Source organism: Cervus elaphus, chromosome 7 (genome assembly GCF_910594005.1).
Source record: "Cervus elaphus chromosome 7, mCerEla1.1, whole genome shotgun sequence".
NCBI classification, from domain to species: Eukaryota; Metazoa; Chordata; class Mammalia; order Artiodactyla; family Cervidae; genus Cervus; species Cervus elaphus.
This window is the reverse complement of record NC_057821.1, coordinates 19,308,695-19,331,837: the sequence shown is the minus strand read 5'-3', so window position 1 is coordinate 19,331,837 and position 23,143 is coordinate 19,308,695. Positions and strand designations below refer to the sequence as shown.

The window sequence follows — 23,143 nt, the reverse complement described above, 5'->3', positions numbered from 1 at the left end:
TTATAAATGTGCCAAGAAAGCAACAATATAAACAACTCTAGAGGATTACTTTTTTCCTATGAAGAGCCTTAATATATTATTTTGTTAAGGTCATATTTTCATCATATGGATTATCATCATGCATTTCAACATTGTGTGTTGTTGGTTGTGTTATTTTTTTAATTCACCTCTAACATTTGGGCAATATGGTTATGAAACTTGTTGCCCTAGTAACCGTCAGGGTTATTGGACTTCTTTGACCAGCTAATTAAATTCTGCTCCCCGCACTTCACCTTCACCCTGAGCTTTCTTGTTGCTTGTTACTCTTTGGAAGAGGGTTGACCTTCTAAGACAGATAAGAACATGCTTAGGTCACTAGAGTTGTTTCCCACTTAAACCTACAAACTAAACACACACACACACAATATATATATATATATTCTCAAAGTGCTTATCAATGTGTTTGTTTCCTTGGCATCATTTTCCAAGTCAATGATGTCAGTCATCACCAACAAGTTAAAAGCCTTTATCACAGAATGACAAGGTTTTAAAAATCTTTTACCAAGCTGTTTGCTGTGTGCCTGTCTTCCTTCTGAGGTTCTTTTCATACTGCATGGTATTATGACCAGAGCATCAGCTTTGAGGTCAGATAGACCTTGGTACTCAAGTCACGGTTCCATGCCTTATCTTGTTCTAGGTATCTTTGTTAGTATCCTAGACAAGTTGCTTAATGTTTCTGACTCTCAGATTCCTTAATTGAAGCCACATCTTAGAACTATAGAGAAGGATTTGTAAAAACACCTGTAACGTACCTAGTTCGGTGCCCAGCACATGTGTGTTTAAAAAACAGTATCTGTCTTTGACAAAATCTTCTTTATGAAGATGTACAATAAGGCTAAATTCCTGCACATATGCATACAAATGGAATATAGTTTAGATACAGTCTTCCTTTCATAGTGACCAGAGGCAGAACCAGTCAAAGAGTTTACAGCATATATGAAAGATCAAATTATTGGGCTCTTTTCTGACAGTGACTGCTCTCTCCCGGTAGAATGACTCTAAAAATGTAACATGTCTCTTCAGAAAGGACTACATGAGATAATTCCATGACATTTGTCCACTTATATCTTGTTAAATGTCTTGCTCACATTAGAATGCTTTTCTAAGTCTTCTCAAAACTACATATAGCTCAAGTTTGAGTAGCACTAATATCCAGTTGAGTTCTTTGGGCAATGTTACTTGGGTAAAATTTACTTGGAGAATTCTATCTATATTTGGACAGAAAATGTTTGAGGGACAGGTTCTGTTCTAGCAATCAGTATCCTAGTGGAAAATGTCCTGGTTTTGAAGAAGGAGTCTTAACTCCCTAGCAGTATGCCTTACCTTAAGGAAAAGCCACAACACTCTCATCCAAGTAGTGAACGCACCTTAACCCCACTTGGCTTCTGAGGTCAGAAGGGACAAGGAGTCTTTGGGCTGGTGAGGCTGGGGGAAAAGTACACAGGAACTTTCTGTCCTGTTTTCGAAAGTTTTCTGTAAATTAAAATGATTTCAAAATACGAAGTTAGTCGGTTTTTTTTTTTTTTGAAGCCACAGAGGTTCATGACATCAGTGTCTTCATCGGTCAAATGGAGATGGTAATAATAGCTGACCTTCTGACCCCAGACAGTTGTAAAGAGAATCAGCAAGTAAAGCAATACACATAAAACTCAAAACGCTGCTCCTCTGTGCTGGGTCTTCCTTGCTTGACATCACCATTTTACCACCTCCGGTCTTTTGTTCTCCTTGCTGCCAAGGTTGTCTTCGCTTCTTAAAGTCTTTGTGGTTACTTCACGTAAGGCAAAGCACTGCCGAACACCACCAGTTACCAAAGCAATTCTCCTTTCTTCCTCCTTTGTAATCTGTTCCACACCCTCTGTGGCATGCCTTCTTTAAGCCTTCTTTCTGAAAAACCCAGCCTAATGGCCACTGACATTTAATCAAATAACAGTTATGATACATTTACTCATGAGTAAAGGCTGATTAAAATTTGGGCACTGACATCTGAGGATGGGAATTTCATCATCAAATATCTTAATAGAAACCATTTTGTTAAATAACCATAATTACAGGTTTTACATTTATGATTCTAGGGGATTTTGCTGTTCTGCATTCTTTGAAGCCCAAGAGGCTATCATAGTTTTCAGGCTGCTTGAAATACTAATTTAAGTACATCCAAGGCTTCTTCAGAAGATAAGGCCCTAGGGGACTCTATCTTTCCAAGATTTTGAACCTGAAGTTATTTTAAAGGTGATTTCTGTTTTTGTTTAATTTTTTTTTAATTAGGTAAGAGTTTTTAAGGTAAAAGTAAAAATAGACATTAATTTTTTAATGTGTAGATATTTCTGCTTTTTCCTGTTAATAATTTAAGAATTTTTCATTTATTATGTTTGAAACCAAAGAAGTTGGGATAGCCAAGATTGCTCTTGTATTCTCATCAGAGTCATATTTGGTCAAGTCTGTTTCTGGGTTTTTTCAGTGATTAAATCTTGGCATAGTCAGGAAATCCTTTTCTTCTTTTTGTTTGGGGTTAACTCATGCTTGCAGCTACATCAGTCTTTGTGGCAGATTTCTGTTGATGAACTTGCTCATTTCTGACTCACGAAAACAGCTCAGCCAATTATGAGAAAAGAAACGTCAGCTTGAAAATGGTTAAGAGCATTCTCTTTAGGGAAATAAACAATTTAATTTGGTTTGTCTTGTTTCTAATCTTAACTCAGATGGCGTCCAGTTGTAAAAGCCTATTTTTTCTTCTATCACATAGTCCCTTGAGAATTTTTCCTAGACTGATGACTGTTTCTTCACTGGTGCCTAATAGACTTCATTATTCATCTTTTCATAGTTTCTTGTTTTGAATTTTTTTAAAGCATGTGTGATTCAAGTTTATTGTTATATATGGTTTTTTACACCCCTATTTATCTCAGTTTTTTACAGCACTGTTTTCCTTCAGATGAAAATTACTAAATGAAAATTTTAACCATTTTACTGGAATACCTTCTTAGCTAGAGTACTTAAGGTTTACTATATGAAGTGCCAATTTTTTAATTATTTTATAAACTAAGAGATTGAAAGCATCAGCATAAATAGTAGGAAGCAGAGACTGTGAGCTGGTTATTCTGATCCACCACTGAGACAGTTATCTCTGCTACTTCTCAACGCCTCTGGCAGCTCTAGTGTAGCTTTGCAATAGGGAGTAGTGATGAGGAGCAAGGGTAGGTCCTGGTGTATTCGTTCAGAAGGATTGAAAGGAGCAGCATTTGTTCTGGTCCTTGCTTTAGGAGCTCTATGTTGTCTGTGCTCCACAAAGAAGCCAGAACGCTAGTGGTAAAGGACCGCCTGCTAATCCAGGAGACACAGGAGACTCCGGTTTGATTTCTGGGTCCAGAAGATCCCCTGGAGGAGGACATGGCAACCCACTTCAGTATTCTTGCCTGGAGAATCCCATGAACAGAGGAGCCTGCTGGGCTACTGTCCACAGGGTCACAAAGAGTCGGACACAAATGAAGCGTCTTATCATGCAATACCTCGCAGTGATGTCAGAACTAAAGAGGAGTTAGATAGAAACGACACATGATTACATTTTTAAAAGGTCACTGGCTGATGTGTGGGCATGAGTTCTTCCTTTAGTATCCTGGTCATCCTGTGAGTCTCAGGCATGATGTGGCCCCTGTTTTGAAACCATAGGGTAGAGGCACAGTGCTTGTTCCCTTGAAGGGCAGGCAGCATAGGAGAGCACAGTGCTTTTCAAGTTCTGCCCTGCGGCTTTTGGTGTTTGATTGAAAAATACCCTGTAGAGGAGAAGGAAACTTGAAGACTCTTAAGACTCCTTCCCTCCCCTCTGTCACCTCTGCTTCAGCAGTTTCATTACTGAGGCTTCAGAGTAAAAATACTGTCTTGACAGGAATAGAATATTAAAAGGCAAAAATGTCAAAATTCCAAAAGAAATGAAGAAAGAGGTGAAAAGGATTTAAGAGAACGTGATAGGCATAGAAGATAGTCAGAGAAATTCCTACAGATGTATACTGAAACCCCCCAAAGAGGAGAACCAAATTAATGGGACAGAGCAAATACTAAAAGCCTATAATCCAATTATCGGTATATATAAAAGAGACAACTAATGCGAATCTGCTATATAGCTCAGGAAGCTCTGCTCGGCGCTCTGTGGTAACCTGAATGGGAACGAAATAAAAAAATGAGGGAATTTATGTATAACTGATGCACTTTGCCACACAGCAGCAACTGTTAGCAAAAACTGTAGTGTTAGCAAACCAACACAACTTTGTAATGCAGCCATACGCCAATAAAAAAATTTTTAAGGTAGGGAAAAAACCAGCATAGACTGGAATAAGACAGACCTGGCTTCAGAATGTACATGCCTCTTACCTGCTTAGCAAACTTAGACAAGTTACCTAATGTATCTGATCATAGATGCTTCATTTTAAAAACAGGAAGCATATCTGCCCATTGAGATTATTGGAAAAATTAAAAGAGATAATGAAAAGACCAAGTGTGACACCCACAGACACATAATAGTGAGTCAACCAGTGTCAGTCCCCTTCCCCTTAGACTAGTGGTTCTCAGCTGGTGTGATTTTGCTCCCAGCGGGACACTTGGCAATGTTTGGTTTTTAGTTTTCACAGCCCACAAAGTGGTGGGCAGATGGTATCAGCATCTAGTGGGTAGAGGTCAAGGATACTGCTAAACATCCTTCAGGGCACAGAACAGACTCACAACAAAGAATTACTCAGCTCAAAATGTCAGTACTACCAAGACTGAGAAACCTTGCCTTAGAAGTATTAACTTTTCTCTGTAAAGACTGTAGAAAGGAACTTCCCTGGCAGTCCAGTGGTTAAGACTCCACATCTTCACTGCAAGGGGCTCAGGTTCCATTCCTGGTTTGGGGAACTAAGATCCCACATGCTTCATGGCACAGCCAAAAGTTAAAAAAAACAACAACTATAAAAGAATATAGAAAAAATACATATGGGTTTGTTCCACCAATATTTATGTGTCAAGCTCTGTAGAGACTGTGGGAATTTTGTACTGAGTTAAGCAGACATCATCTCTGCCATCAGGTACCTTACATTCTAGTTGGGAACAAATAGACAATAAAATAAGAGAATAATATTACTGTGGGAGATGGTAGTAAGAGCCATGAAGAAGCATGAAGCATGGTAATAGACAGACAGTGACCTGGGGGAGCTGCTATTTTGTATTAAGTAGCCAGAAATAGTTTGTCTGTATAAAGTGACTTTGGAACAGAGACCTGAAGGAAGTGAGGGAGCAGGCTGGACAATGATGTTGGGTTAAGACCTTCTGGACAGAGTGTAGTAAGTGCAAAGGCCCTGGTGTGGGAGTGTTATTTGACATTTTCAAGAAACTTCAGGATAGGCCAGAGTAACTGGAGTGAGGAGAGTGATAAGAGGTGAGGTCAAAGAGTAATAGGGCGCCAGATTATATAGGGGCTTATGGGCCATGCTGAGGATTTTGGTTTTTATTTTGTGTATGATGAGAAGCTGTTGTTTTAAATTTTACTTTATATTGGGAAGAATAGCTGCATGGAAGTTCTGATCATAAGTAGCATGATCTGATTTTCAGTTTTTGAAAGATCACTCTGGCTAGTGTGCAGTCAAAAGACTCAGGGTTGGGGATAGGAGCAGAGGAAGAGTGGAAGCAGGAAGACCTACAAGGAGATTATTGCAATAGTCCAAGGGAGAGATGAGGACGATGGCTTGGACCAGAGTAGTAGCAGTGAAAGTGGAAGGTGATGAAAAGTCATTCCAGGTATATTTTAAAGGCAAAACTCCTGGAACTTACTTAGAGGGAATGAAATAAGCTAAAAATTTTTTTCTCATATTAAAAAAGTCTTCATTGAAAATACTCAGATGTATCACATAGTAACAACAGGGAAATTCCAAGGAAGGCTCTCTTGCTCTGAATAGAGTTCCATATATCCTTGACAAGGATGTGAGGCCTGTGCTGCAATGACAGTCTCCCTGCTTCACAGGATTTTATTTTTTAAAATATGTAAGTGAAGCTGGCCTGAGTTCAGTACTCAGGCTGTTGGACTGAACAAGAATGTTGGACTGCTCAAGAATTTGATCTAACTCAAGGTTAAAGAGAAAGCATGAAGTAAATTTTGTGCAATAGTTGGAAAAAATATACATATTTTCCAGTTGTGAATTTTTACCCTAAACAACCAACATATTTCACTATGTCCTCATGTATTTGCTAGACTCTAAAAAGTCATGTCGACTCATCTGGATATTACATAAACCTATGAGAATTTTTAGGAGAATTATTCAGAATACCTAAAGAGCTTACATATATTAATCTAATATGCTCACTTTTGGGTATATAGCCAAATAGAAACCACAAAAAAGGTTATAGAACTCTCAATCAGGAAAATAAAAAAGAGGTCAGTCTTCTATCACTTTAAAGAGCTAGTTTGGGCAGAAGTTCACATAGCTTTTTATATTATTTGCCAACTTAGTTATTACAAAGCCTGTTTACAATTTCAGGGAAACATCAGTGAACATTAGTACTAATACTACATGAGGGTCTACAACTAAACATGGGATTAGGTTGTTTGGTACTAAGTTAATGGGAAAAAATGATACAGTTGTTGCCCAGCAGAAACTAACACAACATTGTAAAGCAATTATATTCCATTTTTTTTAATAAGTGATACTTTTCCTAGCACACATTTTATCCCAAGGCAGGAAATGTTTTATTGGGAATAATTTTCTCCACTACTAGCTAATAAATTCAGATTTTAAAATGTGAAGTAGGCATTACCCCAATTTAAAATGTAGTATTTTGATTTTGATAACAACTATATTTTCCTTATATAATCATTCATGCTCATTCTTCATAGTTTAAAATACAGAGAAAAGAAAAACCTCCTATATTAACAGTAATATATTTAGACCCAGAGTACAGACCAAAAAATCCAATATTTTGAAACAACTCTATTATGAACTAATATCACAAATATCCTTCTGAGTATTTCTCAATCACTGATGCTTTATACTTACTGAGAATTACTGACTTATTTTTAGCACAAAAATTCTTTTTAAATTCCTTGAATTTTCTCCTAGAGTCTACAGCTATTTCTTCAGGAAACATCATATGACTAGTATAATACATTCTTAATACCTTGGGCATATAAAATTGGTGGATTATAAAAATCACTCTGGGGGAAGAAATCAATACCAAAGGAAACCTTTATTTTTAGGCTAGGAAGTATATTGTATCTTTACTCAGTTATTCTTGGGCTTCCCTTGTGGCTCAACTGGTAAAGAATCCGCCTGCAAAGTGGGAGACCTGGGTTTGATCCGTGGGTTGGGAAGATACCTGGAGAAGGGAAGGGCTACCCAATCCAGTATTCTGGCCTGGAGAATTCCATGGACTATACAGTCCATGGGGTCACAAAGAGTTGGACATGACTGAGTGACTTTCACTTTCACTTTACTAGTTACATAATTCAGAGAAAATTCTGGGTGAGGCTTAAATGAACTTTTGATTTCAAGGTTATGCCAACCAGGATTCTGAACTGGCTCCCTTAACATCACAGTGACATTCTCCTTTCTCTCCCTACTTCACTTTCTCTGAGAACATATATCCCAACTAATGCTGTCTCTGTGTGACTTTCTGCCTCTTGAGTCACTGCTTTGATAATTTTTTAGCACATGGACGTTTATTTAATGACCTTCTGTAAGTCAAGATTTCACTACTTCCCGAAATCTTTTTTTTCTGATTGTAATTCAGTTAAGAAAAAAATTTTTAATTACTGAAATGTGTATCTGAAAAAGTAAAAGTTACCTCTAATGTTGCTCCAAGAGATGAATACTATTATAAGTATAATGTATGTACTTCCAGATGTTTGCAAACATGTATGTATGTTGTGTGCAGACACTTACGTATTTCAACGTAAATGGGATCAAGACACACAGCATTCTAATTCTCAACTTGCTTTTTTCAGTTAATAATACATTCTTGCAGCTATAATCTCTGAGGGGAGACAGAAGCAGCACACATAGAGAAGTGCATGGGCCATAATACTAGTCAGAAGAGCATGTACGATTTAGAAGAGAGGAATCGATGTGACCTGGGTTCTTGAGGGAAAACTTGCTAAAGGAGGTGATAGATCTTGTTGGCAAACTTGGTAGAGGAAGATGCTGAAAGGAAAGGAGCTAAGTTGCCTTGGGGATGGGAGAGGGGATGTCCAGCACAGTCATGAGGCAGGGGCAGGGAATAGCTGAACATGACAGATGTGATGAAGGGTGACCTCTGTGCCTAGGTCTTTTCTCTTTGTTTTTATTTAAAGTGATTGTACCCAGGTGGGTTGGGAGAGTTAAAATATTTGGAAGGCAGAACCCTGTTGCGGTCCTCCAGGCCCAAACTGATGAGCATTGCAGTGGGCAGTTAAAAGCAGAGGACTCCACCAGATGTTTTGCGGGAAACATGCTTAACTCTTGGGAAGGGAATCCAGTAAATTACAAACTGACCCAGCAAGCAGAACCAGCACTCACCTGGGTACCAGGTTGCCTTTGCAGTAATCCAGATAAAGCCCCATAACCTTTCTGGACCTCAGCTTTCTTATTTGCAGTGAGTTGGGGATGTATGTGGTTTCTGAGATTCTTCAGGATGCCATGGTGTTTACTGATCTTTGAGTATCCTTCTGCTGTGGACCACAGCAAACATGAACACCGTCAACATTCCACAGTTCATGTGTTGTCATGTTGCTGGATGCTGCTGCAATTGCTCTGTATGTAGTTTTCAAGTTTCAGCAACTAATTCCTGTTTAACATAAGGTATTTGGTAGGTTACCGTCGGCATTTAGCATTTTTCACCCAGAAAGGACTTTGCAGTTCACCTGTAAGACTTCTAAGTGTCATCAAAATAAGATTTTTTTTTTAATTCAAGGTAGAAGTGAAAGCAGATAAGCTTTCATCTTGGTTTAAATGTTATGTTCTGTGATTCTGTATTGCTGAAGAAAGTCATGTGTCTGGAGAAGCCGCCAAGAGATATGCCAGTGCATAGCTTCTGTAACCTTTATGTATGCTTCAGTGAAAGCATGAGAGAATTTAAATGAAACTGCATGCTGCAGAAGGAATCCAGCCTCATACCTCAAACTGAAACATGCAGGGGCAAATGGTGATTGTCATTGCTGTCATTGAAAGTGTGTTTCAAAGATGCAAGCAATTTCACGTCAACCCAAGTAAAAACTTTTCACTGAAACTTTGCATTAACAAATATATACTGAGAGTCTGTTGCGTTCAGATACTGAACAAATTATACTACATACTACATTGTAGGGATATTTGCTCCCCTGTTTTCATTCAAGTAGGACCCAGAAAGTAAATTCACCTGCCTTGCAATTCTGCCCTCTGTTTTACAATAACCAGAAAGACCAGTAAGCTTGATAATGAGGAAAATGACTGTTAGCATGACTATTCTCTTTTATCTTTTTAAAAAGTGATTTCATTTAGATTTTAAAACATTGTTGGGCATTTGAAGATTTTAGAAGTAATTCTTTCAAGGTAATAATCCTTTCAAATGTATGCCTCTACTTGGTAATGCTTTGCTTTGTTGTAGTACTAGTAAGGTTCAATTTCAGAAAAGCCTCTGAATATGAAGCATATTGTTATGAATGTTCGGGAGCACTGCTGATTGCTAGAGAAAGGGAGGAGTGGGTAGAAGAGCCAGATTAAGCGGAAGACAAACTGGACTTGTAGATAAAAAAGCGTGAGTAATGCAGACTTGACCTGACACTCATATGAGAGTCTTGAGATCAGGAGAACGTGTGTCATTTGCGGATGTTCAGGATGAAAAAATGCTGTGATTAGTCTGCTATGATTATTTAGTGATAACACCTCAGAGTAGGTCATTCAGGACCCACCCAAGACTTACCTCTCACTTTGCCTCTTTATTAACATTATGCTTTAATTTGTTTTAACTTGTCCACATCCCAGTGTGCTCAGCTGTAAAATGGAGCTGTGAAAACTGTTTATCCTATTTTTGTGGCATCTTTGTCTGGTTTTGGAATTAGGGTGATGGTGGCCTCATAGAATGAGTTTGGAAGTTTACCTTCTGCAATTTTCCTGGAAGAGTTTGAGTAAGATAGGTGTTAGCTCTTCTCTAAATTTTTGGTAGAATTCAGCTGTGAAGCCATCTGGTCCTGGGCTTTTGTTTGCTGGAAGATTTTTGATTACAGTTTCGATTTCCTTGCTTGTGATGGCTCTGTTAAGATCTTCTATTTCTTCCTGGTTCAATTTTGGAAAGTTATACTTTTCTAAGAATTTGTCCATTTCTTCCAAGTTGTCCATTTTATTGGCATAGAGCTGCTGGTAGTAGTCTCTTATGATCCTTTGTATTTCAGTGTTGTCTGTTGTGATCTCTCCATTTTCATTTCTAATTTTGTTAATTTGGTTCTTCTCTCTTTGTTTCTTAATGAGTCTTGCTAATGGTTTGTCAATTTTGTTTATTTTTTCAAAAAACCAGCTTTTAGCTTTGTTGATTTTTGCTATGGTCTCTTTAGTTTCTTTTGCATTTATTTCTGCCCTAATTTTTAAGATTTCTTTCCTTCTACTAACCCTGGGGTTCTTCATTTCTTCCTTCTCTAATTGCTTTAGGTGTAGAGTTAGGTTATTTATTTGACTTTTTTCTTGTTTCTTTATCCTAAAGGTTATTGTGCTGCTCTGTGTAAAGAGCAGGCATTGGTTTGTTTTTTTTTTTTATCATGTTACTTATTAGCCTTATGATTTTTCCCCTGTTGCGTCTTTTTCCAGAGATTTCTTAAAGTTCCAGGAATAGAAAAGGGATTGCCAATGTGCACTTTAGTGTGGATTAGAGAGAGTGCTCTGAAGAGAAGCAGAAAGGAAAGTACAATTAAGATAACTCAGAAAACAAGAGCCAGCCTTAGTTCATTGTTGGCCAACATATTGTTTTTTATGGGTCTTTGGCTTCAAAAAAAATTGCCTACTCTTTCTGAAATTTGTACAGTTGGATCACAGATATTACAGTTCCTGATTTTAGATCAGCCAGCAAGGATTTATATGCGTTTATTTTGCCTCAGTTCACCCGTCCATCTGCCCAGTTGTTCAGCCAGCCAGCAAATGTTTACTGAGGCCCAGGTGAGTCCAAGCTAAGCAGTGGCCAACACTGAGATCAAAGAAGCAACGAATACGTAGTCCATGAAGGTTAGGTATCTTCTGATTTTCCCAGTTTTTAAGGTGATAGTGTCAGATTAGGAGATAGTATAATCAGATGCTAAATCATTTGGATGCTTTCATGAGGTCGGATTTGTCCCCCATTTTTGGTTATTTGAAACAATTTCTTGAGAAGTGAGACAAATAAAGAAAAAATTAGCATGAGGGGTGAATCGAAATCATCTTCATCCTCAGCTCCCAGTAAACGTCTCTAATTTCCTGTTGATCACTCTTGACCGTGCTGTGAAAAGCATGAATGCCGGTGTCCCGTCACGTGTATTCCGAGGATGTTAGTAGGAGTGCTTCCCAACCCCTTCCATGTTGTGAGGCACGTAGAAAGTGATGACATTTTTATGCTGCACCAACGTAAGTGCAGATTTCCTTGGTGGCTCCACAGTAAAGAAGCTGCCTGTAATGCAGATGTGCGTTCCCTCCCTGGGTTGGGAAGATCCCTTGGAGAAGGAAGCAGCCAATCCCTCCAGGATTTTTGCCTGGAGAATCCCACGGTCAGAGGAGCCTGGCGGGCTACAGTCCATGGGGTCACAAAGAGTCGGACACAGCCAAGTGACTATGGTGGTGGTTTAGCCGGTCAGGGCCTGATAATTTCATTTTTTTAAGAACAGTTTGGGCATGTTAGTGACAGTGACGCCATGATACATTTTAGTAAGATAATGTACGGAGGATCCCAAAGAAAAATATTGGATTAAACACTACTGTAGGTTTGAGGCAACTCTTTATAATAAAAAAAAAAAAATAGGCTTCTTCAAGGAATTGAGAGTCCTGGACTTCAGTTCTCACTTGATCACCTTTGGCAAATCATTTCTTTCTGAACCCCAATTTCCTTATCTTTGAAATGAGAGAGCTTTCTTAACCTTTTGGCTAAGATCAAGTATAAAATGAGGGCGATTGAACAAGATGAATTTTAAGCTGCTCTCTAGCTCTGATAGGCCATGATTTTGTACTGCCTATAAATCTTTGCTGTTGAGTCAACTGCTTCGCTTTGAGTGTTTGCTGTATGCTAAGCACTTGGTGAGTAATTTCTGTACATGGTTTAGTAGCTTCATGGGCTCCCAATCAAAAGTTTCTGCATTGATGCTAAAGGAATTGTTAATAAAATACACCAACTGTCTAAACTGTCTAGGCCTGCCTGTATGTAGGTGACAGGTCTTGAATGTTCAACTTCTGAAAGAAAAGTTAATATTAAAAATCTCGTTAGGAGCTTTTTATGTAGTTGTCTGAGTCCTTTCTGTCTAGTGTATGTTTAGTGGGTAAGGCTGTCTAACTGGAGGGTAACAGAGGAGACCCGGAGAACACATGAATAATCAAGGACTGGGGGCATTATGGTAGTTTGCCCACAAGGTAGACCAATTATGGTAGCATTTGTTTATTCCACAAGGGATTTATTCTCATTTACCACATGTCAGATATTTTCTGGGAGCTATAAATTCAAACCTCAGAGGTTCCTGCTATAGTCAGACACAGACAAACAGTCAGATGTACATACCGACTTGCATACATAATATATACATACATTAAAGATACCAGTCTCAGAGGGAGGGTTTTTTGTAATAAACACATTAGTAACTAATTTGAAATGTTCAAAGCACATAAATTATCTTTTCCTTGCTTCCCATTTTCCATTAGTGAATGTTTATTGAGTCATGTGTCAGATATATTAAAAAGGACAAAACTAAATCATGTCAAAAAAGTACTTCTGAGTACATAAAAATTCAGTAATATGCCCTTCAAGAAACATGTTTCAGATTCATGCTCACCAGGATACATGTACACATATATGCACAGGTGTGGGTGTAATGTTTACTTGTAAGTGTCCGAAAAGAATACTTGAACCTAGAGGATAAATAGAGAAACCTGGGTTTGTGTCAGCACATATATGTGTTCGTGAGTATGTGTCAAGGAGATTAGGAAGGAAAGATGAGAAGGAAGGGAAAAAATAATCGGTGGTCTTAGAAGGAACCACAGTAGTCAGTAAATTTTGCCTTAACACCCTCCCCCCACACACCGTCTTTGCTCTATGGCGCTGCAGCTAGTGAACCATTATTCATTCCATTAACTGAGAGATCATTGGATTTAAGTTGTCCACCCACCCAAATGTAACAAAATGCAAAAAAGAATAATTTCAGTTCCTAAAAAATATAAAAATATCCACAGACATTAGGAGTGGTACTTAATGTACTCTACCAACTGTGATAAAGAAAACTTGCTAAAAGTCCTTCCAAAGCAGAAAAAAAATTTTTTTTAATCTCAGGGAATTTTTTTCCTTTACTGGCCAGAAACTCATTCCAAGAAGTACCAGCCTGTCTCATTTCAAAATGCTTCCTTTGCCAAGGAAGCGGAAGCGGTCATATTCTTTCCCACCAAACTATGGATGAATTATAATTAGCCTACCTCTGGTGGGATAGTGAAGCAGCAAACATCTGCTATACTGAATCCAAGAACCCACGAATGAAACTATGCCAAACTGTGACTCATACCTGGACGCAGATTAAAGGATTTGCGTTGTGTTTACCTTTTTCTTGATTTTCTTTGCAATTTAAAATATGGATTTTTTAGCTCTGGCTCCATGTTCTATGGGGAAATATATGGGTTCCATTTGTTGACTCCTATGTTAATATTGAAAAATCCCAGCTTTGAGGCAGATGGGCAGTAAAAGTTAATAACATTTTCTGTTTAATTTGTTATCACCTCACAGTTTTCTTTTTCTTTAAGAGGGTGGTACAGTTAAAGAAAATTCAGAAGTACACAGTCTAAGTCAGGTCCTTTAGTTTTTTTTTTTTCTTCCAGTATAGTAAAAGTAACAGAGGACTGGAAAATGGTTTTTTAAACTTTATTTATAAAACAAGCAAGCTTCAAAACTACTGTTACTTATCAAAATTTTGTGTATCATGGTGTTTAAGGTGGCACTAAAGTATTCACCTAAAGTAAGGAAAGGAAATGGAATTCATGCTCTTGAGTTTTAGCTGTGAAAACATATAATAGTCCACTTGATTTAAATTTGTGTGTGTGTCTTTTTATTTTCATCTATCAGAGAGCAGAAAGACAAACTCGAGTTATGGATTCAGCTCAATATGCAGAATTCTGTGAAAGTCGACACTTAAGTTTCTGTAAGTAAGCATTTGACTTGGCTTCATTATATGTTTAAGAGATTATGTGTTACAGATACACTGAAGTACAGCACAATCTCTGTTCCTTAGAAATTGGTGAATTTAATACATATATGCATAGTTATAACTGTTATGGAAACAGCCTCTGCATTGTAGGGGAACCCATAAAAGGCTTTAACCCACTCTGTTGTTTTGCTGTTATAAGTATTAAGAGGTTTTAAAGGGTGCTGGTAATACACTGAGGGCCATGTTAATTACTCACATTACTTTTAGTCCATTCTTCTTAATATTCCCGTTTAAACTTCTTTTTCGGTTTCTTAGTCATGTTTGCACTAGTATTGCTGATTGCACTTGACCCGTAGTGGGCTGTGGAAGTACAGTCATGACATTTAAAAGCCCCTAATGTTAATAAATATGAACTTGCCCTTCATGCGTGCATACTCATATTACCACAATAGACTATGTCAACAGTCTCTTCTGTCTTTGTCTATAACCTCCCGCTGTGGTGTGTGTTCCCTGTTAGCCAAGTTCATTAGTCCACACCTTGTACCTATGGTAAAATTAGTGCCATCCCACCCCTGCACACAGCTTAAGAGTACATAAGGGCTTGTGATAAACAGGGGGCTGGATTGTGTAGGAAAAACATCCTTATAGCAACAGTTCAGTGATGACTAAGACTTTCAGGGTGAAGGTCAAAGAGTAAGTGTGATGAAAAGTCCAGTTAAAAATATGACAAAGTAGCACATGACCCTTGTCTGAGAAATCATAGACACAATGGTGTCTTTAAACGACAAGCTATTATGTGGTCACAATAACAGCGTATTCAATTTGGAAAAAGAAAATGAGAGCTTCATTTATAGATCATAAAGTGCAAATAAATGACACATTTCAAACAGCACCCCATGTAAATGTCAGCAAAATATAGGAAAACATGTTTGGGAAGGTTTTTTTTTTTCTCCTGACTAAATATACTTTGCAGTCTGACTAACAATTTGGCATCATACATCTGTGAAGCATTAAGTAAATGACACTTCAGATCATGGCAATTTCAGCAAATGAGAGGTTTTTGTATTGTAAATTTTAGGTTTAAAAATGGCATTCAAGTCTTTTATAAGTATAAATCTCCATTTTATAAAGTAACATTCAGTGCTATTGAACTATTTTTTGAATCATTCTTAATTTACTTAAAGAAACAAGTGCTATTTCACACTAAAACATGTAGTGTCCTAGTACCTCTTTTGTTTAAAAAATCTGATTTTTCATAACTGAGTTTTTTGGTTCATAACTTAATAATAAACTACAGTAGGTAAAAAATTAATATTTTCCATTTCTATAGTATAAAGAGTATCTTATGCTTAATTTTTTTTCTTTAAAGAAGAGGGATTTTGGCATTGAAAAATATTTCTTCATATAGTGCCCATAGTACTTCATCATGAAACCTTAGTGGGAGAATCTGTTTTCTGTGCCAGAGTACTGTCTTTGGGAATGCTCAGTCCAAGGGGGTCAGCAGTTCCAGAACTAGACTCTTCATGCCTTTGCTGATACATGACCAAGGTACAGGAATTGTGATCCAGCCATTTGTGTCTTTTTAAATATTTAATCATAGTACTCACTAACTGAGACTACTGGTGCATTTTAAAATGACCTGTATATAACTTATAAAGGCTGAGGGTAAGCTTTAGAATTAAGACACTGATCCCATTCACCAGTATTTTGTTTTTATATTTATATAAGTCAGATTATCATTTCCCTTTAAAAGTCTTTTAAAATCTGATATTAATTCAAAAAGCTCTAATTTAGTTATAATTTGATAAACCTGTTTCCAGTCCTTTCAACCCCATTGTTTCATGTGTGGTTTTTGTGAACAGATACCTAAATTTTCTTTTTAATCAATCTGAGAGTCTCTTTGTATTTTAATTGATGAGTTTAATTTATATGTATTTAATTACTTATACATTGGGGTTTATATATGCTATCTTATTTTGTGTTTTTAATTTGCTGTGCTTTTTTGTTTGGTTTTCCTCCTTTTATTTGGATTGATGGGCTTTTCTTGATTCCATTTTTCACAAACCAGTTTGTATATTACTTATTCTATTGCTATTATTTTAGTTGCTATCCTTAATTTTTCTAAAGCACATTCCTGGCCTAAAATTTCTTTAAGATGGTAAGTACCGGCATACCTTGTTTTATTGATCTTTGCTTTATTGTGCTTCATAGAGAGTGTGTTGTTTTAACAAGTTGAATGTTTGTGGCAGCCCTGCCCTGTGTCAAGCAAGTCTGTTGGTGCCATTTTTCAAACAAAGATTATTTTTGATTAAGCTATGTACATTTTTTAGACATAGTTATTTTACACTTAATAGACTATAGTATAGTTTAAACGTAGCTTTTTATATGCACTGGAAAACCAAAAATTTCATGTAATGTCCCTTATTGCAATGTATGATTTATTGTGGTGATCTGGAATCAAACCCACAGTATCTCCAAGATATACTTGTATCTGAACTTTCCATCTCAGCCTAATTTTGTTTTCCCCAAGCCTCTGAAAGTACTTTAAAGCACTCCTTTTTGTCTTAAAAAACTGGCTTTATTTTGTCCTCATATTTAACTGATAGTTTAGTTAAGTAGGAAATTGTAGACTAATAGTTATTGGTTAAAACATGATTCCATTGTCTTTTTGCCTCTGTTGTTGGTTAGAAATCTGATGTCTACTTGTTTTATGGTTTCCCTGTGGGAGAAAAGGAAAGAAAGAAGATGTAGCTGCCAGGCCCTGCAGTACATGGGGAAATTAACAGGCTGGCAAGCAGCAGCTGATCACTCTCTCTCTCTTTAGTCACTCAGTCATGTCCGACTCTTGCGACCCTGTAGACTGTGGCCTGCCAGGCTCCTCTCTCCATGGGATTCTCCAGGCAAGAATACTGCAGTGGGTTGCCATTTCCTTCTCCAGGGGATCTTCCTAACCCAGGAATCGAACCCAGGTCTCCTGCATTGCAGGCAGATTCTTTACCAACTGAACTATGACATCATCCCTATTTATAGCTGATCAATAAATAGGTATAAAAGGAAAGAAGGAAGGAACCCCTACTATAAAAGTTTCCAGGGAAGGGACTTCCCTGGCAGTCTAGTGGTTAAGACTTCACCTTCCAATTCAGAGAGTGTGGGTTTGATCCCTGGTCAGGGAGCTGAGATCCCACATGCCTCATAGCCAAAAAAACAAAGCATAAAACAAAAGCAGTATTGTAACAAATTCACTAAAGAGTTTAAAAATGATCCACATCAAAAAAAAAAAAAAGAAAAAAATCTTAGGGAAAGAAAAAATTTCAGAGAAAACCATGCCTTCTTAGGAAGGCTATTTTTGATTCACCCAAATAACAGTGATTTTGCAGAGAGAGAAGTTGCAGAAGGCTTTCTTCAGAGTACAGTGAGCATCACAGAGGGCCATGAGGGAAGAGTCAGGACTGGAAAGGCTGATGAAAAGGGATATGGCAGAAATAATGAAATCACATGGAGGGGTGAGAGGTGAGAATGGAATGAATTTTTCCCCAATCACTGACAAGAAAGACAATTTATGAGAATTAACTAACCTTACATTTCCATATGAAATTATTATGTAAAGTTTATTTCCAACATAGGCTAAAAACCACGGAGTATCAGAAAGAGGATGATCCTAGGAACTTTTGACCTTTGGTCAAGATTCTGAATAAATTGATAAATTTATTGATAATTAGTATTACCATTATTGATCACCATTATTCTGAATAAGTTGATAAATTTCTAGGATTACCCTTAATCCTGATACAGTGAGAAGAGGGGTGAAGGAAAAGGAACTCATTGAATCTGACTGGAGGTATCTGTGCCTCGTGTGTTGGACCCACTTTTACCCTGGAAGGATCCATCTCTGAAACAGTCCTTCCCACGTGTCAGAGACAGAATTATCTAAGAATCTTCACCTGTTGCAGGAATAGGAGTAACTCAAGTGGTTTTGGAGAAGGAAATGGCACCCCACTCCAGTATTCTTGCCTGGAAAATCCCATGGACAGAGGAGCCTGGTGTGCTATACAGTCCATGGGGTTGCAAGAGTCAGATACAACTTAGTGACTGAACCACCAAGTAGTCTTATGGGATGTCTGTGCATCTTTTTTGATGTATGGAGAAGTTTGGATCCTGTCCTTTTATTAAAAAACTATCTATCATTTGTTCTTTCATTCATTCACTCACTCATTTCTTCTAGAAATATTTATGGTGAGTGCACTAATGCCAGGCACTATTCTGGGTGCTAGATACCACAACACACCCAGGGTCCTCACCTCTGCCTTCTCAGTGCAGAAGAGCTAATGAGGAAGCTGCCCATTCTGTTGTGTAGGTGGACAGATCTGACCAAGAGCTCTCCTTTCCCTCACGTTTAAAATCAAGTGTTTAGAGCAAAGTCACGAAATACCTGTTTCCCTGTTCAGTTCAGTTCAGTCACTCAGTCACATCTGACTCTTTGAGACCCCATGGACTGTAGCACGCCAGGCTTCCCTGTCCATCACCAACTCCCGGAGTTTACTCAAACTCATGTCCATTGAGTCAGTGATGCCATCCAACCATCCCATCCTCTGTCATCCCCTTCTCCTCCCACCTTCAATCTTTCCCAGCATCAGGGTCTTTTCCTTCACCATCATCCATCAGAGGGCAGACAGACTGAAAACCGCAATCACAGAAAACTAACCAATCTAATCACATGGACCACAGCCTTATCTAACTCAATGAAACTTTGAGCCATGCTGTGTAGGGCCACCCAAGACAGACGGGTCATGGTGGAGAGTTCTGACAAAATGTGGTCCACTGGAGAAGGGACTGGCAAGCCACTTCAGTATTCTTGCCTTGAGAATGCTATGAACAGTATGAAAAGGCAAAAAGATAGGACACCGAAAGATAAACTCCCCAGGTCGGTAGGTGCCCAGTATGCTCCTGGAGATCAGTGGAGAAATAACTCCAGAAAGAATGAAGAGATGGAGCCAAAGCAAAACAACACCCAGCTGTGGATGTGACTGGTGACAGAAGCAAAGTCTGATGCTGTAAAGAGCAATACTGCACAGGAACCTGGAATGTTAGGTCCATGAATCAAGGAAGATTGGAAGTGGTCAAACAGGAGATGGCAAGAGTGGACGTTGACATTTTAGGAATCCGCATGCTAAAATGGACTGGAAAGGGTGAATTTAACTCAAATGACCATTATATCTACTACTGTGGGCAAGAATCCCTTAGAAGAAATGGAGTAGCCATCATAGTCAACGAAAGAGTCTGAAATGCAGTACTTGGATGCAATCTCAAAAAGGAAAGAATGATCTCTGTTCATTTCTAAGGCAAACCATTCAATACCACAGTAATCCAAGTCTATGCCCCAACCAGTTTCCATGTTACTGTCTGTCAAAGGGAGAAATGAATAAGGTACATTTTATTGGTCTTGCCAAATTGCTGCCTGTTAACTTCAGAAGTATTCCACAGATGTGAACCAAGTGTTTGTGAGCTATTGCAGCTTCCTAGTTAGATGGAATGTTACATGTCAGAGAGCCCTGGGAAGATTGGTTCCTTTAGGGAGATAGCTTTAAGGGGGATCACCGTAACTCGGCCACAGCTGACAGCTTTGGATACATGCTTCAATAGCAGAACTTAATGTCTCCTGTGATTTATTTCACAGAAAACTCTCTGTATGTGGAATTCAAGAGGACTGTATCTATCAGGATCAAAACATCATGCTTGGAGTTACCATTAAGTGTTTCACAGACTTGTGGGACCAGATTAATCAAAAGAATAACCAGTGGATTTTTTTTAAGATGATTACATTATAGATATAAAATCTTCACTGTCAATCTTTTCCTCTAGATTACTAGTTAAGTTAGTAATATCTAATGAAGGCCCTATGTCACATTAGACTGCTTAGCACTATGGCGGTTTCAAGATACCCAACAGAAGATTCCTTGTGTTTTCTGTACTGTTAGGTATGCAGAGAGACGAGATATGTGGTGTTGACCCACAAAACTTGTAATGTGGCTTGTGAAATGACGAGCAGACACAGAAGGATCTCTGATAAGTGTTCAGTAAATCATTGGAATGGGGAATGTGTGTCTGTGGCCCTGGGCAGGATTCATATGAATGAAGCCAGGTGATAAAAGAGTATCCCATGCAGGGGTCAATACAGAGAGGGTTAACTCAAGCCCAGGTGACATTTTAATTAGGGAATAATATAAAGGCAGGTTGGAATCACTCTGGGTGGTTTTGAGAATCACGCTTAAGAATTTGGACACGATTTTCATCAGGAAAATGTAACCACAGACTTAGATCAGGCCAGATATCAGTTTGTTCCGTTTAATTCTAAATTCACAACTTTGAGCCTACTCAAGAAAAAGACCTATTTTGAAAGGTAGTAAAAATACATTTCTGTATGTTCCTTTTTTCTTCACAGGTTCTTTCTTGCAGGATTTTCTTTCCATAAGAATAAAGTTAAATCAAGCAAGTGATTCTTCTGACTCTTGTTAGAACAGAATCTATGGTCAGTGATAACCTATTCTAACACACTGTAAGAAGTACTGAGCATTCAGTGGTTTAGTGTACTTTTAGGCAGCAGAGATATGAAAGATGCAAATGTGCAAAGGCATTCTTGGGACTAGAATATATCTAGACACTAATAAGATTTCAAAAAAATTTCATTTTATGCACATTGTTTTCAATAGATATATTTTTCACTTTGTGATGGTAATATGCAGTATTAAAACACTTTAAAAACTAAATATTCTCTACTTTTTTTTTTAATGACTAGCCAAAAAAGGGTCCAAATTTCGAGACTGGTTGGACTGCGGTAGTATGGAGATAAAGCCCAATGTTGTTGCTATGGAAATTTTAGCATATTTAGCGTATGAAACGGTGGCACAGGTAAGAGCTTGAATCTATCGTATCAAGCTGTATGTAGCTGCTTTCCCCTTATTGCTGTCCATGATCAATTCTTCCGCCTGCTGCTCTACCAGGGCTAACAGCCACGAGTTCTCTTCTATGATAATCTCAGTATTTGCTGAAATTTAGGTCAATTAATGTTTCTTTGCATCCTCAGCTCCTGTGGGTGTTAAGCAAAAGTGACTGTTTCTTGCAACTTTAGCCAAACCAGAAACCATCCTTGCATAGTTTTCCTCAACATTGAATTCCAAGTACACATCTCTCTTGCTTAGAGATTATTTATGAACTTTGAAAAATAACTCTCTAGAAATGTACAATTCACTGAGTGCTTACCAAAACCTAAGTCTGGAATCACTGTCCTCCAGTAGTTTCTCAAAGCCTGGTTCTCAGACTGCAAGCATCAGCTTCCCCTTGGTTCTTGTCTGAAATGTAAATTTCTCAGCTACGTCCTAGAGCAGCCCTACCGAATTTATTATTGACTCTCAGAGCTTGGAACCCAGAAATCTGTATTTTAAAATGTTTCCCTGGAGATTATAAACTTTGAGAACCACTCTACTAGGAGGTCAGAATATATCCTTTATGTTCATGGGTAGGTCCACTTACCAGCCATGAAAGCATACATTTATGTCCACAATACAGATTTTTTTCGGCAGACTATCTTACTAATAACATTTGGGATATAATTGCTTGTATGTAGTTTTACCGTTTTAGTCACCTTGGTGATTATTTCCGGCTCTGTGACTTTCTTATTCTGATCTTCTAGTTAGTGGATCTGGCTCTTCTTGTGAGGCAGGACCTGGTAACCAAGGCAGGAGACCCCTTCAGCCATGCCATTTCTGCCACCTTCATTCAGTACCACAACTCTGCTGAGGTAAGTATTTAAAAATCTGGCTTTGACATGTCTGTGGATTTTTTTTTCCCCTCATGTCTGGTATTTACATTAGTAGTTCTAAGAAAAAGATTATGTAGGAATATGTAGCCTTCAGTCACAGAATTTTAATACATTCAACATTCAAACAAATACCTACTATGTTTCAGGCCCTAACAGTCCACTTAATGCAGTGATTTTATCACCTTCTCTTAGCCTTATTTAACATTCCTGGCCCTTCAGTGAAAGAGTACCTCTCATTTCCAAGGGAGATGAACACTTGGTTTAGTTAACTAAATAACATGGAGAAAAGTTATGTATGTAATTTTTGCTTCTAAGATGAAAGGATTATTTTATTCAAGTAATAATAATTCCTGGCATTGTTGATAGTTGGACTTTCTAGTTATGGATCCATCTCTCAACATGATTTAAAGAAATAGGGCTCCGTGTATCCTTTGTGGTTTGATTGATCCAATCATGTAAAAATCACATCCTTTCTACATTCAGTTTTTGTTGCTGGGATCCCCACCTGTGGGGACTGTGAAGTCTTCTTGCCAACTTTAAGGCTTTGTATAATAAGTGTCTATTATTTCTGGCATAAAAAATAATTGCTGTAAACAGCGTGTGCCTAAAAACTAGAAATGTAACATCTAGTTAATGAATTTGCAAATAATCTGACTTTTTTATTTTTTACACTAACATACACATCAGTTTCATATAATTCAACCTAATGACCATAAAGAGGGCAGCAAGGAGGTTTGGTTAACATTCACATGTATAATGTGAAGTGACCCTCAGATCAAGTTAGGTGAAACCTATAACCTGAAAATGGCTACTAAGCCCCTTTGAGAATCTGAAGAAAACCATAAATCCTTTCTCCATAAATACATTTGTGCATTTTGTATACAACGTCAGGGCATTCAAAGACTCTCTGAAACCATTCTATGAATATAAAGGATCTGTGAACCCATTGGACTCCAAATTTAAGT

At 37.9% G+C, this 23,143-nt stretch overlaps 1 protein-coding gene across 6 annotated transcripts in view; it reads left to right on the top strand.

The window, feature by feature from the left end:
* Window positions 1-23,143, top strand: part of SUPT3H (SPT3 homolog, SAGA and STAGA complex component) — a 381,938-nt gene that overhangs the window by 268,537 nt on the left and 90,258 nt on the right. For all 6 annotated transcript variants that reach the window (XM_043907629.1, XM_043907630.1, XM_043907632.1 and 3 more), the window contains 3 exons: window positions 14,281-14,356; window positions 21,156-21,268; window positions 22,050-22,157. In XM_043907629.1, the coding sequence (XP_043763564.1) occupies window positions 14,281-14,356; window positions 21,156-21,268; window positions 22,050-22,157 (297 nt within the window). The remainder of the gene's footprint in view (window positions 1-14,280; window positions 14,357-21,155; window positions 21,269-22,049; window positions 22,158-23,143) is intronic.